The 13,876-nt window shown below is 38.5% G+C and overlaps 1 protein-coding gene across 1 annotated transcript in view; it reads right to left on the bottom strand.

Annotated features, from left to right (window-relative positions):
* LOC131155221 (mediator of RNA polymerase II transcription subunit 33A-like) overlaps positions 1–10,218 on the bottom strand; it is a 51,007-nt gene extending 40,789 nt beyond the window's left edge. The window contains exons 1-2 of the mRNA XM_058108203.1: positions 9,899–10,218; positions 9,641–9,751 (exon numbers count right to left, since the gene is read on the bottom strand). Of these exons, the coding sequence (XP_057964186.1) occupies positions 9,641–9,751; positions 9,899–10,173 (386 nt within the window). The 5' untranslated portion in view covers positions 10,174–10,218. The remainder of the gene's footprint in view (positions 1–9,640; positions 9,752–9,898) is intronic.
* Positions 10,219–13,876: the final 3,658 nt, after the last annotated feature.

Raw genomic sequence — 13,876 nt, forward strand, 5'->3', positions numbered from 1 at the left:
GGAATGGAATGTAATAGGAGAGGAATGAAATGTAATGGTTGTTCTATGCAAGAGGTGTGCATTAGCTACTTTTCACTACTTTATTGATTATAAGTGAAGTTTAAACTAAGAAATCATAAATATAAAGACATAAAATATAGAATGCCATCATTTGTACTTTTTTAGCCTTTAATGGAATTTTTGTAATCTAAAAAATAAAATAAAGATTGTTCATATATTAAACAAGAAAATAAATGCATAGCAATAACACTAATTTTTTTTTCTCCAAAATTAGGTGAAAAAAAAAAAAAAAACCTAGAACATACAAAGATGTAATTTTGCTGACAAAAAAGGTTAGGTTTATTTTAATGCTAGTTATTAAGATACATACTATATTTTTCAAAGAAAATAAACCAAGAATGATTTTATTATTAAAAAATTACAAACTAAAATCAGCCAACTTAAAATGGAGTAACTAAGATTCATAAAAAGAGATACATACCAAATTTTTCAAAGAAAATAAACCAAAAATGATTTAATTATTAAAAAAAATTACAAACTAAAATCAACCAACTTAAAATGGAGTAACTAAGATTCATAAAAAGAGGGGGGGAAATGCAAAAAAGAAAAAGAAATAGAACTCAAAACCATTTTAAAGTCTTTCATAGCCAGATATGTAACGACTCGTTACACTACAATAATAGACCACAACAGACGATACAACTATGAATCAAATACCTCCAAGATATGGCCCTATAGTGGTTGCGGAATCCACTGAGACCATTAAGTAACAACCGTTATGCACCAATTTTTAAAAGTATGCTCCTTAGACTTCCAAGGCTGTCATGGAAGTTAGGACAAAAGGGTTAGAAACTTCCAAGCCCAAGTCTCCTACTGCTGCTTAAGGAGCTGCCGTCACTCCTACCAACGAAGTTGCTACTGCCAATCCCCCCAAGGCTGCCTTTTCCTTTGTTTCCTCTATTTCTTCTCTTCAAGTTACAATTTTTGAATTCCTTTAAATCAGTGCTAGCGTTCTTGAGGGGGCATTCTAAGGTGTAACAGGAAAGGCGTAAAGCCTAAAATGCGTACGCCTCAGGGGAAAAGGCATACGCCTCAGGAAGAAAGACGCGCATTTCGCGCCTCAGTTGGGAAGGCGTACTCATTTTTGGAGCATCAAAACCCCTCGACGAAGCTTCTTTCCTCCCTCTCTCGACGAAACTTCTGTAGCTCTCCCACGATTCCTCCAGCTCCTTCTCCCTCTCCGACGAGTCAACGAAGCATTCGTAGGTTTCCTCCAACTCCTTCTCCTTCTCCCTCTCCGATGACTCGACAAAGCTTCCGTAGCTTTCCTCCAACTCCTTCTCCCTCTTCGACGACTCAACGAATCGACGACTCAATGAAGCATCCTAGCTTTCCTCCAGCTCCTTCTCCCTCTTTGACGATTCCCCCAAGCTTCTCATCTCTCTCCGACGAGTCATTGATCCCTTCCAATTTGATCTGCCTTTGAACTTTGGTCATTTAGTTTTATATTCTTAGAAATTAGTGGAGGATGCTTTAATTTGGCTGTTTCTCTTCTTTTGTAATGTGGCTCATGCTTATTTTTTAACATGTATTATTTGTGTTTATTATCAAATTTTGGCTTATATGATATTTACAAATAATATTTTTCTTTTTTTCTCCATTATTCTAAAAATTTCCTCATATTTAACTATATATAAATTGATTTTATTTATTAATTATTTTTAAAAATACAATCTCAAAATGCTTATGCCTTAACGCCTTGAGGCGAGGCGTTCACCTCAAGGAGGGTAAAACGCCTTGTCTTATGCCTTCATCTTTTAAAACATTGCTTTAAATTTCTAGGGGGCAAGATACAACTTTAAATCTGTAGTTATACTTTTTTTCCCTTGTTTTTTTTTTTTTTTTTTTTTTATGCAATTTGCTATTAACATGCTTCCACTTAGGGCTGGCAAAGGAGCCAAGCCGAGCCAAGTTTTGCCTTGCTCAAGCTTGTTCATTCAATTTTTAACCAAGCTCGAGCTTGACCCAAGCTTAGACCAAACTTTATTATGCTAGCTCAAGCTTATTTATTATGCAAATGAAAGAACCCAGGAGCCCTTACCTAGCCGAGCTACCAATATAATCACTAACAATTTGTTTCTTTTGAAACCTCTCATTGAGAAGCAAAGGGTTTTGTTAGGCAAAAAGGTGAAAAAGGGGCTTTTACTAATACTGCCTTAATTTTTTTGCCATAACTAGCTAGCCTACTAGTCTTGAGCATTAACCTTATCACTAAATTAAGGTTATGGAGTTTGAGCTAAATAATCCTATACGCAAATGGTTCCTACTTTTAAGCCCACTATAGCCTATCAAGCCTAATTTGAAACTAGCCCATAAATTGTTCAAATTCAATCCTATTATACAAGTCCAAGCCAAGCCTATAATCGAGCCGCACATGAGACAAAATGAGCCAAGCTCATTTGTGTTTAGGCTCATCTCGTTTATTAAACAAACTGAAAAATTGGGCTTGAGAATCACTTGTTTACATAATGAACGAGCCTGAATGAGCTTACCGTGCCAAACTTCTGAGCCACTCATAAGTGGCTTGGTTCGTTTGCAAAAATAAGTTTTGTTTGCCTAATTGTTCTCAATTCTTGTTATCTTGCATAAACTTGCCCATATGTTGTTGTGCTTGCCATCACTTTTTTTTTTTCAGGGGCATGACACTAAGTGAAGCTAATCCTTGGAAGAGAATAATTGTCTTTAGAGAAAACCTTATTTTGGTTGGTAAAGTTAATATAAATCCTCCCCTTTCCATTTGCCTTCTCCACCATCGCTACATTCACTAACCACTACGAATAATTCACCTCCTTATCCTGCAGTGTCTTTAATCCTCTTTAAGAGCATCTTTTTTTTTTTCTTCTATTGATTGGTTTAAATTCAAATGTTGTACACAATACGTGTACTATTAATCCTAAGTCAATGCTAAGCATGTCTGATGTCGATCATGTAAACACATCAGCATTGGCTCCCAAAAAATCAATTAATTTGGTCTTAGTTGGATATCTAAGGATCCAATCTATGTAATCCATTAATTCTCAATAGGAATTAGCTCCATTTTTATCAAGCTCTATACTAGAGTTGCAAGTTGATTTTGTCTTCCCAAGAATCTAGGTTGTCAATGACCAATGCTTCTATTTTCCCTTTAAAAATGGCAACATAACAATGTTGAGCTATATTGTGATATACTCGAACTTCTCCAATCCCAATCTTGGTAGAAATTTCATCAACAAGTGGTATGTTGATGTAATGTGTCTCAAGTTGAAGCTAGGTTGTCAAAATATCACATCGTACGTCAAACCTTCTTTTACCATACGAAAGTCAACCATAACAACCATTTGTTATGGATAGTCCCCAATCATAATTGGCATAGAGACCATTTATTGTGTCACTAGTTGAACATTTCACACCTTGTGAAAGGTTGTGTGTACTAGTTATAACACAATATTTAACTAGTCGTCTGAAAGTAAACCGGGGTTTCACCACATGAACAAATTCACAACAATCAAATACAAAGTAGGCAGAAGTAGTAAACAAACATATAAGTAAGCACAAGTCACGTGGTAAACCATATGTTAGGAACCTGTGAGCATCCAGATGAAAGTGACACCAAAGATTTAACGTGGTTCGGTCAATAACGACATACATCCATGGAGCATACACCAAATATTCACTATCGTCGGAAAAATTACAATTCTCTCTCTCTCTCTCTCTCTCTCTCTTCCTCCCTTCTTCCTCTCGGCTCTCTCTGAGCTTCTCACTCTTCTGTAGTGTCATTCTTCAGCCCTCTATTTATAGGGCTAATCTTCCAATCATAATTAAATACAATAAATAACAAATTTGGGAGGTTTACAATCATGATGTAAATGGAGATAAATTGCACAGCGTGAGATTAATTGCAATGCGTTTTCCAACTCAGCTCCATGAATGGATCACATCTCCAACTCAGCTCCAGCTCTCCTGGCTGTCTTCTAGCTCCAACTCTAACAATCTCCCACTTGGAGACAGAGACGCCTCCTAAACCAGTATCATGAATAAATGATGTACTCAAAACATATGTCTTCTGGCATGAAAACCAACTAAAGTTGAACACAACTTCGGCTTCTCTGTAGTTACCATCTTCCTGTCTACTCGATTCCTGCGAACTAATCTGATGGCTGTCATCTTCACAACTGGTGTACAAATGCCAGTGTAGTCAATCCCTTCCTTCTGCTTGAATTCTTTGACTACTAACCCGAGGCTTGTATCTTCTGGAGCCGTCATGCTCCTCTTCGATTCTGTACACCCACTTGTTGTAAAGGCCTTTGGGCAACTTCCACATTCTGTTGGAGGTGAGGGACTTCATCTCATCCTTCATCGCAAGCTCCCACTTGCTCGTATCTGCCACCTGACATGCTTCATCATAGCATTTGTGCTCTCCTCCATCTATAGGAAGTAAGTAATCAATATACCTTCTGTTTGGTATATGAGACCGAGTAGATCTCCTAAACTCCGGAGCTGGAGTAAGAGATGATGGTGCGACGATCTGCTCTACTGGTTCCTCCACCTGAGGATTATCGGTATTTTGTTGTTGTGTCCCAACATATTTTGAGTGGACTAGTTCTAGTCCCTTCTTCTTTGGAGCACGGGTGTTTATCTGGAAACTAACCCTCTTCTGTTTCTCAACTATACAATCCTCACACATGTCAATTTGTACCGAAATAGAAATGGAGGCATTGGAGGTTAGAAAAAGTGTTCCGATTTTCTTACCTCGCGCAATCTTTAGTACACCCTTTGAAACTTTCCATTCATCGCCAATGAATTTCATCGTGTATCCCTCATCTGCCAACTGAACAACTGAGATCAAATTCTTTCTCAGGTCTAGAATATACCTGACATCCTTCAGTTTCCATACTGACTCGTTTATGTTGATCTTCACAACTACCTTGCCGGTTACGTCGCAAGATTGATCGTTGCCAAGGTACACCTTACCAAAATTACCTGGTGTGTACTCCTCTAGGCAATCTTTGTAGCATGTGGCATGAAATGAGGCTCCGGAGTCTAAGACCCAAGACTCCTGCTTGCTTTCCAAAGAGTTGATCAACATCTCATCATTCTCGGAAGCAATATTTGCTTCTGTCTTTACCCTCGTCTCGAATTCTTTCTCCTGACTCGTGCACTGATTCTTGTAATGACCAGTTTTTCCACAGTTCTAGTACTCAATAACTTTTGTGCTTTGGGAACCTGTGTCCTGAGTACCTCGGGGATTTCTGGATTTAGACCGCCTTGGGCCTAGATATGCCACGGTTGTTTGATTGTCCATGCCTGTTTCCTCTGCCTCGACTCTCCATGTTCAAGGCTGAACTCGAAGTGGAGTTATGGTTCGACTGCATTCTTTTTTCCTCCGTCAAAATCATGCTGACGACTTCATCGTATACAAGCTTCGATTTTCCTGCGGAGCTACTGATGGCAATAACGACACCATTCCAACATTCAGGCAACTAACTGAGAATCAGTAGGGTCTGAATCTCATTATCAAACATTATCCCGACTAAGGCGAGTTGATCAGACAACTCATTGAAGTTATTCAAATGTCTGCTGAAACTTTCATCTGCAGACATGCTCATCGTAAATAGTCTTTTCATAAGATGTACCTTGTTTGTGGCTGAAGGCTACTCGTACATATTAGAGAGCGCATCCATCAAAAACTTGGTAGATGTTATATGCTTGATATTGAACGCCACAAATTTCGACAACATCATTCTGATGGCTCCGAGGGCTTTTCAATCAAGCAACTCCCACTCGTCCTCGTTCATGGATGTTGGCTTACCCTTAAATGGTAAGTGCAATTCCTTCACAAACAAATAATCTTCTATCTGCATCTTCCAGAAACTGAAATTGTTTCCATTGAAAATTTCGATTTTTGAGCTCTTTTCATTCGACATCTCGATTCGCTGATCTAGAGATGGAATTAGCTCAAATGGATAGCGCGGTTGGATCCGGAACGATCGAAAACCCTAGAAATGGTTCAAGTCGCTCGAAAAATGGACCCAAAACATCTATCAAAAACCTCAGTCAAAGTTTGGTCAAACTTGATCAAACTTGGTCAACTATGCTGACGTGGCAGTGTTGACGTGGCAGTGGTGGGGCCCGCCTGCTGACGTGTTAGTGGGGTCCACCTGCTTGTGTGGCGTGTGGGTCCACTTGTTGCCATGGCACCTCTACTGACGTGACACTCCTGCTAACGTGGCACTCCTGCTGACGTGGCACCCGGTGGCTGACGTGGCGCTATGACGGCAGCTGACCAAGCGATGCTGACGTGGCCGGGTCTGTGCCTGCGGGTCGGATCCGGTTCTCGCGGACCAGGTCTTGGGTTGATCCGGTCTGAGACAGCGTCCGAGTTGGGTCAAGTTCCCTCCGGGTCGAGTCAAGGCTGACCGGGCGAGGACGACACGTGCAACGCGTGCGGCGCATAAGGAAGCTGGTCACCGACGCGTAGCCGGCGTGTGGAGAGGCGTCTTGCTCCGGCAAGGCGCGTGAGGGCGCGTGAGCCTTCGTTTGAACTCCGTTCGAGCTCCAGCTTGCACGGTTCTCTTCGTCTCAACGAGCTGAATGCGATGGTGGCCTCAAAACTTGGTTTCGATCCGGTGGACAGAGCTCTGATTTCAGGATCACTTCCAATCTGGCTTTCCTGCTCCAACCAGGCTCTGATACCACTTGTTAGGAACCTGTGAGCATCCAAATGAAAGTGACACCAAAGATTTAACGTGGTTCGGTCAACATCCACGGAGCACACACCAAATATTCACTATCGCCGAAAAAATTAGAATTCTCTCTCTCTCTCTCTCTCTCTTCCTCCCTTCTTCCTCTTTGCTCTCTCTGAGCTTCTCACTCTTTTGTAGTGTCATTCCTCAGCCCTCTATTTATAAGGCTGATCTTCCAATCATAATTAAATACAATAAATAAGGAGGTTTACAATCATGATGTAAATGGAGATAAATTGCATCGCGTGAGATTAATTGCAACGCGTTTTCCAACTCAGCTCCATGAATGGATCGCGTCTCCAACTCAGCTCCAGCTCTCCTGGCTGTCTTCTGGCTCCAGCTCTAACACCATAAACAATACATTTCATTATTCACTCCTCTATAGGTGACATGTGTTTAGCAAGGGAGGCAAGTAGGCTACACACGTTTACAAAAACTAGTGAGTTTTACAATGATTGATAAATTACTCACCCTCCCCTCAAGGGTTTTCTAGATAATTTTGCCACAAGGAAACATCAAAGTGACCAAGGAATCATACTCACTATTTTCTTTAAGGCATTATCCTACTCAAAGAATAAAACCTAGACTAGTATTTACATGATGATTACCATCTCATGTGAACAAAATAAGCAGTGACAAGCAAGCATGGTTTGTGACACTTTGGGTTGAACTACCTCTTTAGTAAATCTCGTCAACGAGCTACTCACCAGCTTTATGCAATATTCATTGATGTTCATGTGCTTAAAGATGTGGTAGAAGATTATGTCTACCAATCTTGGCTCCCACCCAAAACTAGTATCCTCTTCACAATGTGACAAGACCTCGTTACGAGCATATAACACATTTCTTGAGTTGCAACTAGGGAAGTTGTTCTCTAAGTCGTGCTTGTGTGCCCTCTATCGCTTCTTATTAGCTTGATCTCCTTGTTTTATTGCACCTATATATGCAAATGGTCTGCCTGAGATAATATGTATTGTCACATAAGTAGGCTTAGTTCCCAATTTAAGCACCTCTATCTTTTCCTTAGGCCTAGTTCCCAACTTAAGCACCTCCCCTGAAGAGCTTTCTATGTTATTCTAGCTCTAACACTAGGAAACATAAAATTGACTAAGGAGCCACATTCCCATTTTACAATAAGAGCTATACTACTATCGACATGATGGTTATCCACCCCATGTGCACAAGACAAATGGTCATAGGCAAGCACAATGCCCTAAACAAGCTCAGCTCATGACACAATGGTGTTCGCCATATTAGAACAACTATATTATGTTCTTTGTTCTCCAAATGTAGCATTTTCTCCTTCCTCACTCTTTTATTCATGCAATCTCATTTGTTCATACAATCTAATGGACCCAAACAACTTATTGCATCATCTTCTCAGGGTTACTTTCCATGCATGGCAACTAGCCTCATTGTTAGACAAAAGGTGTGTTTCGAAGCATCCTCAAGTTCTCCCTTGGTTATGAGGTTGTCTCGCGTGCACAAGGGGTGGATCACTTGTGGAGACAAGAACTGAAGGCTAAGAAGAAGCTTCGTCATTCCTTAACATCCTTGGCCTTTACACTCAGTTTGAAGACTGGGAAGTGTTGGCTTGCATGGCATTGATCAGCCCTTAGGATGTTGATCTCTCAAGACAGCTGATTCATTTTAGCTTGCAATTCAACCATCTCACTAGAAGGAGGATTTGGTTTTGTTTGTTGTCTTGTGTGGGGGACCTTGCTCCCTTTCTTCCTAAAGGAAAACCTCTCAACATTGATGCTTTTCGGCGTAGGGTCACCAAGGCTTTTGTTCTAAGACTATCTAGGTTTCCCATAGACGGCACCAATTAAAAAAAAAAAAAAAAAAAAGGCAGCCCGGTGCACAAAGCTCCCTTGTATAGGGGGTACAAGGAAGGGGCGGACCACAATGGATTTATAGTACGCGGTCTTACCTTACATTTTTGCAAGCGACTGTTTCCGCGCCTCGAACTCGTGACCTCCAGGTCACACAACGACAATTAATGCTGCAAAAATCTGAGCAAATCAATACCGATGAATTTCTCTATTGGTGAAGACTTGTTGCTTTGTTTGTTCCAAGACTTGAAAAACAAAAACACACCAGTGGTTGCTCCTACAATAGCCCTCTAATTCCTAATTCAATAAAAGACCTTAGGAATCTTGTGACTAAAGGAGATTAGATTACATTGTTGCCTAGTGTTTTTGCCCTTTTGGTACACATCTGGTTTATTTTTGGCAACTCCCTATGATTATAGAGGCATTTGGGAATTAAAATTAAATAATCCTTCCAATGCAGGGAATGAGAAATTATGGTTTCCATTATCAAGGGCCGACTATACGAGTCATAGTCTTTCCTAAATTGTTTGGAGGGCTAATTTTTCTTGCCTTTCATCCAACCAAACTAACCTTCATATGACATCTGGCTGGGTGGGCCATGTGGCACATGGCCAAGTTGACCTCGCTGATGTGGCATCTAGCCAGGTTTGGCCTTGTTGTGGCACCCATTCAAGTTTTCGAGTTGGCCTTAATGATGTGGCACCGGACTGATTTTATTGGACTGGCACCTAGCCGCCAGCTTGATCTTGCTGATGTGGGATTCACCATGCTATTTTAGGTCACGTGCTTGTGGGTCTACTGATCGAAAAGGGAGATCACTCCACCCAGAGGATAAAATACAGACCAAGTAAAACTAAAGAAGTATGCAATAAAAGAATATAAACCATTATTTAGCTCACAAAACTTATCATAGATAGGTAAAAATAGAATCCAAATATGATGCCCAAACATATTTAATTTATTATTGGTTTTTGTATGGGGCGGTGGCTGTGGAGTAGAGTTGGAAATAGGGGGGAAACTTACTTTCGGTAGTTTGGTCCATTGATCTGAGATGCCAATGAAAAAGCATGTCGCTTTAGGAGTTCCATAAAAAGACGGTACGCCCCAGGATGGATCTGTCGACATGGTACTACCCTGTACATAAACAAATAAATAACTAAGTCTGCCAAGGTGATTTCTTAAGGTGATGTTTGGTTCGCACAGGATTTCGTCCAAAAATAGAATGGTCATAACACAAAGTTTCACAGCTTGGAATTTTGTTTAAAAAAAAAAATTGCAGACCTGGTGGAGAGAAGAGCGAGGACGAGCATGGGCGGCGCGATGTTGGCCGTCAAGGCCGCGTCCAAGAACTTCCAGGCCATGGGGACGTTATTGGCCCAGCAGATGTGAGAGACGAGAAAGTGGGCCACCTCCGTGGACGGCGGCGAGACGCCAGCGGAGCTGAGAGCGGAGGAGAGCTGCGCCGCCCAGTGACGAGGGTCGCCGCCCCTTTCCTGTGCTGCCTTCATCAGTGCCTCCACGCCGTCCCACAGACTCGCATCCGCCGACGCCGCCATTGTCCCTGCTCAGACCCACACACGCTTTCATAATCGTGATTTATATATCCCTCCATCTGCAGCAAGCAGAACAGAACAAAGGGAAGGGAGGCACGGAGGGAGATTAAAAAACAGTTTTGGCTGTTGACTTTGGCGCAACTATTGAAAAGGTGACAATTATATATTACTCTCTAGAGACTCAGACACGAAGCCTCTACTGAAAAACACCCCTGCATTTTTTGAAAATACACTTCACCCCCCAATCTTTTTAAAAACTATCAAAAATCCCTCAACATTTAAATTTAATAACAAAATGAACCACCATGACATGTATGTGAAAAAAATGATAATTTTATCCTTTAGTACTCACTTGCTATGGATCAGATAACTTATTTATTCAATTAAGTTGAAAAAATTGTTTAATTACGAAGAATATATTTTGAAAATTTAACTTGTAAATGAAATAATGAATTGAATATTATCTAATTTTCTCAAATTATCGGTTCCATTGATTCGAGTCAATCAGTTGACATAAGTATGACAACATAATTAAATTATTACTTTAAAAAATTAAAAAAACATGTGTAAAACAATTAATCTAATAATTCAGAAAAACTACTTCGATGATTTTATTGTTCCAAAAGTTGTTGTATATAATTTACATGCAGATGAAATCACTGAATATATTTTAAAATTAAAGTATAGTTTAAAAATCAACTCATATCAATCGGTTGGTTAAATTGTGACTCATTTTCTATGTTTAGTTGAATCTCATATTTAACAACATAGCAACTTGGACAAAATTTAAAAAAGTGGTGAATTGATTAGATTAAAGGTCAACTAACTAAAATATAAATTTGAGTGTTCTTTATCTATTTAACCCTCATATTTTACACAAATAACAACTAACACTCAACTTTATAATTTTAATTCCAGAAATATCAATTTTGAACTTTTTAATTTATATTTTTTTTGGCATTATGTTTAACAAGTTACTTGAATTTAAAAATATTAAATTATGTTTTATTTATTTTATGATGTATTTAGTCATTAAATTTTTATAAAATTACATTAGCAAATATTTTGTTATACTATAATTACTAGGCAGTTTTAATTATTTATTAGTAATTTTTAATTTTAATACATTTCAGAAAACATTAAAATAATAATAAAATTATTTTGTCATGCTTATGTCAATTGATTGATACAAATTGATTGGGCCAGTAAACTATTCAATTCAAAAAGCTGTTAGGTTTTCAATCCATTTATTCAGTTTTCAAGACATTATACTAGCCAAATTTTTTCAATTTAATGTATTTAAGTCGATATCATTTTATTTTTATTTTTTATATATTTACAAAATTTTAAATAATAATAAAATTATTTGATCATACTGATGTCAATTGATTGAACCAAAGCTATTGAACATTCAAGTCAAGAATCAATTAAGTTTCTAATTTGTTTATTAGTTTTCAAGACATTACACCGTCTAATTTTTTTAATTTAATTTATTTAAGTCGATATCATTTTAAAATATTATTTTGTTAAAAGTAAAAATTTATTTTTTCCACACATACTTAACGGTTAACTACCGGTCAAAAAGTGGATGGTTTATATTTTCAATAGATGTAAACTTCAAGGGGTTTTCTAGTAGTTCTAAAAAAAATACAGGATGTGAAGTGTCATATTTGAAAATTGCATAAGGTGTTGTTGGATTTTACCCTTCAAATATTGGAGTTGGCGATGGAATGTCATATTAGGGGTGATTCGCCCCTCACCCATTGCATCTGACAGCGCGTGAGATTGCTTATTCATTCACACAAACACAATCATTAGACGTGCAAGGACAACTCAACAACACCGTCATTATAAAAGACCCCTTTCTCAAGTTTTTTATGGAAATATTAAAAAAAGTAAAACAAAAAACACAAATATAGAGGAAAGTGGGAAAAAAGCTTTTTTTTTTTTTATATATTTTTTTTAAATTGATTCAATCAGCATTTAAAAAAGAAAAAGAAAAAAAATAGGAGATGAGACTTTAGCTTGTCAGCGCAGGGGGGAGAGACGTGAATTGTAATAGTGACCAAACCGACTTTGCAAAAGTCGGTTTGGTGTTAAAAATAATTTCGCCCACCCCTTGCATGCATGCATGTGTATGTAAGAAAACTAAGACCGACTTTCCAAAAGTTGGTTTGGTTACGTCCTCACCTACCCCACCAAACTTTGCATGTCGGGTCTCCTATATATTTGTTCATCATATTCCCACTATCACTCACTATTGCTCATTCTTTTTCTTCTTTCATTTCATTCTTCTTTCTTGATCCTCCAACCTCTTTCACTACCTTCTAGTGTGACATAAAGTTATTGAAGATTTATTCTTAGTGTTAACTTTGATGTATTCCCAAGAGGGGGGTGAATTGGGTTTTTAAAACTTTTCGGCTAATTTAAACGTTACGCCAATTCACCACATATCATATCTCATTCATGATACAAATGAGTATGTAAAATAGTTAAACTGTAAGTGCGGGCATACATACACGTGTGCTACATATCTCATTTAAATTAATTCTGTGTGCATGCAATATGGTTATAACAAAACATGAACAAGCATACACATACTGAACTTAAAGTGCGTAAAGTAAATGAGATAAGGAAAGAGTGACACACAGATTTGTTATCGAGGTTCAGCCAAACCATCCTACGTCCCCGCCTTGGGCATACCCCCCAAGGATTCCACTATACTTGCTCACTTAACCGGGCGGAGCAGAAGCCGTTTACATCCTCTCCTTGCGAGGTGAGGAAAACTCCAACTCCAACTCAATTACTAGGTTGAGTCGAACTAGTCTCGAGGCTGAGACTCCCCAGTTTAATTCCGGGCTGAACCCAACCAGTCTCATTTACGGGGCTGAGACTCTCTAGTTCAATTTACGGGCTAAACCCAACCAGTACAATGAAAACAATTTTTGTACAAGATAATGCTTCTGAAATACAAGTAAGGATGTACACTATAAAGCTCATAAAATATGCATTTTCTAAAGATATGAAATAATGCCCAATAGAGAACAGGTGTGTTTCTCAAAATAATTTTTGCACTATAAAGATTTTTCAATGAAACCATGAATGCAAAACTATATTTCTCCAACAACATATTTACCATGGAAATATGTGGAAAAATCTCAAAGCTTACTCTTAAGATGATTTTCAAAGTGAAGAGTAAAAGAGAGTATAGAGCTTTGAATGAAAACAAAATGCCCAAATAAATCTCTTGTAAAAATGATTTTCAAGAAATAAATAAAAGAGAGTTATTGGAGAGTAAAAATATTTGCCCCAAAATGATTTTTGAAATGAAAATGTAGCTGGGGGAACTTTGATTAACTAAAAGATTTGAGATAAAACATTGCCAATCAAAGTTACTAATTTTGACAAATGAAGGGGTATTTATAGTTTTTCTAAAAACTATGACCATTGGGCACGTATTGGGAATTTTGGAAATGTTTTAATTAAATTTTAACCTTAATTACTCTGGTAAAAAATTTATAACCCGAGAGTTTCGGTCGACCGAGCCATAGGTTCGGTTGCCCGAACACTCGCAAAGAGAAAAGGTAAGTTTTGACTTTGGGAGCCTAAGACTAAGTTCGGTTGTTTGAAGTTAAGGCGATTTTCCAAAAGTTAGAGGTTCGGTCGCCTGATCCTGAGTTCGGTTGCCCGAGGGTGATTTGAACGT

Source organism: Malania oleifera, chromosome 5 (assembly GCF_029873635.1).
Source record: "Malania oleifera isolate guangnan ecotype guangnan chromosome 5, ASM2987363v1, whole genome shotgun sequence".
NCBI lineage: Eukaryota > Viridiplantae > Streptophyta > Magnoliopsida > Santalales > Ximeniaceae > Malania > Malania oleifera.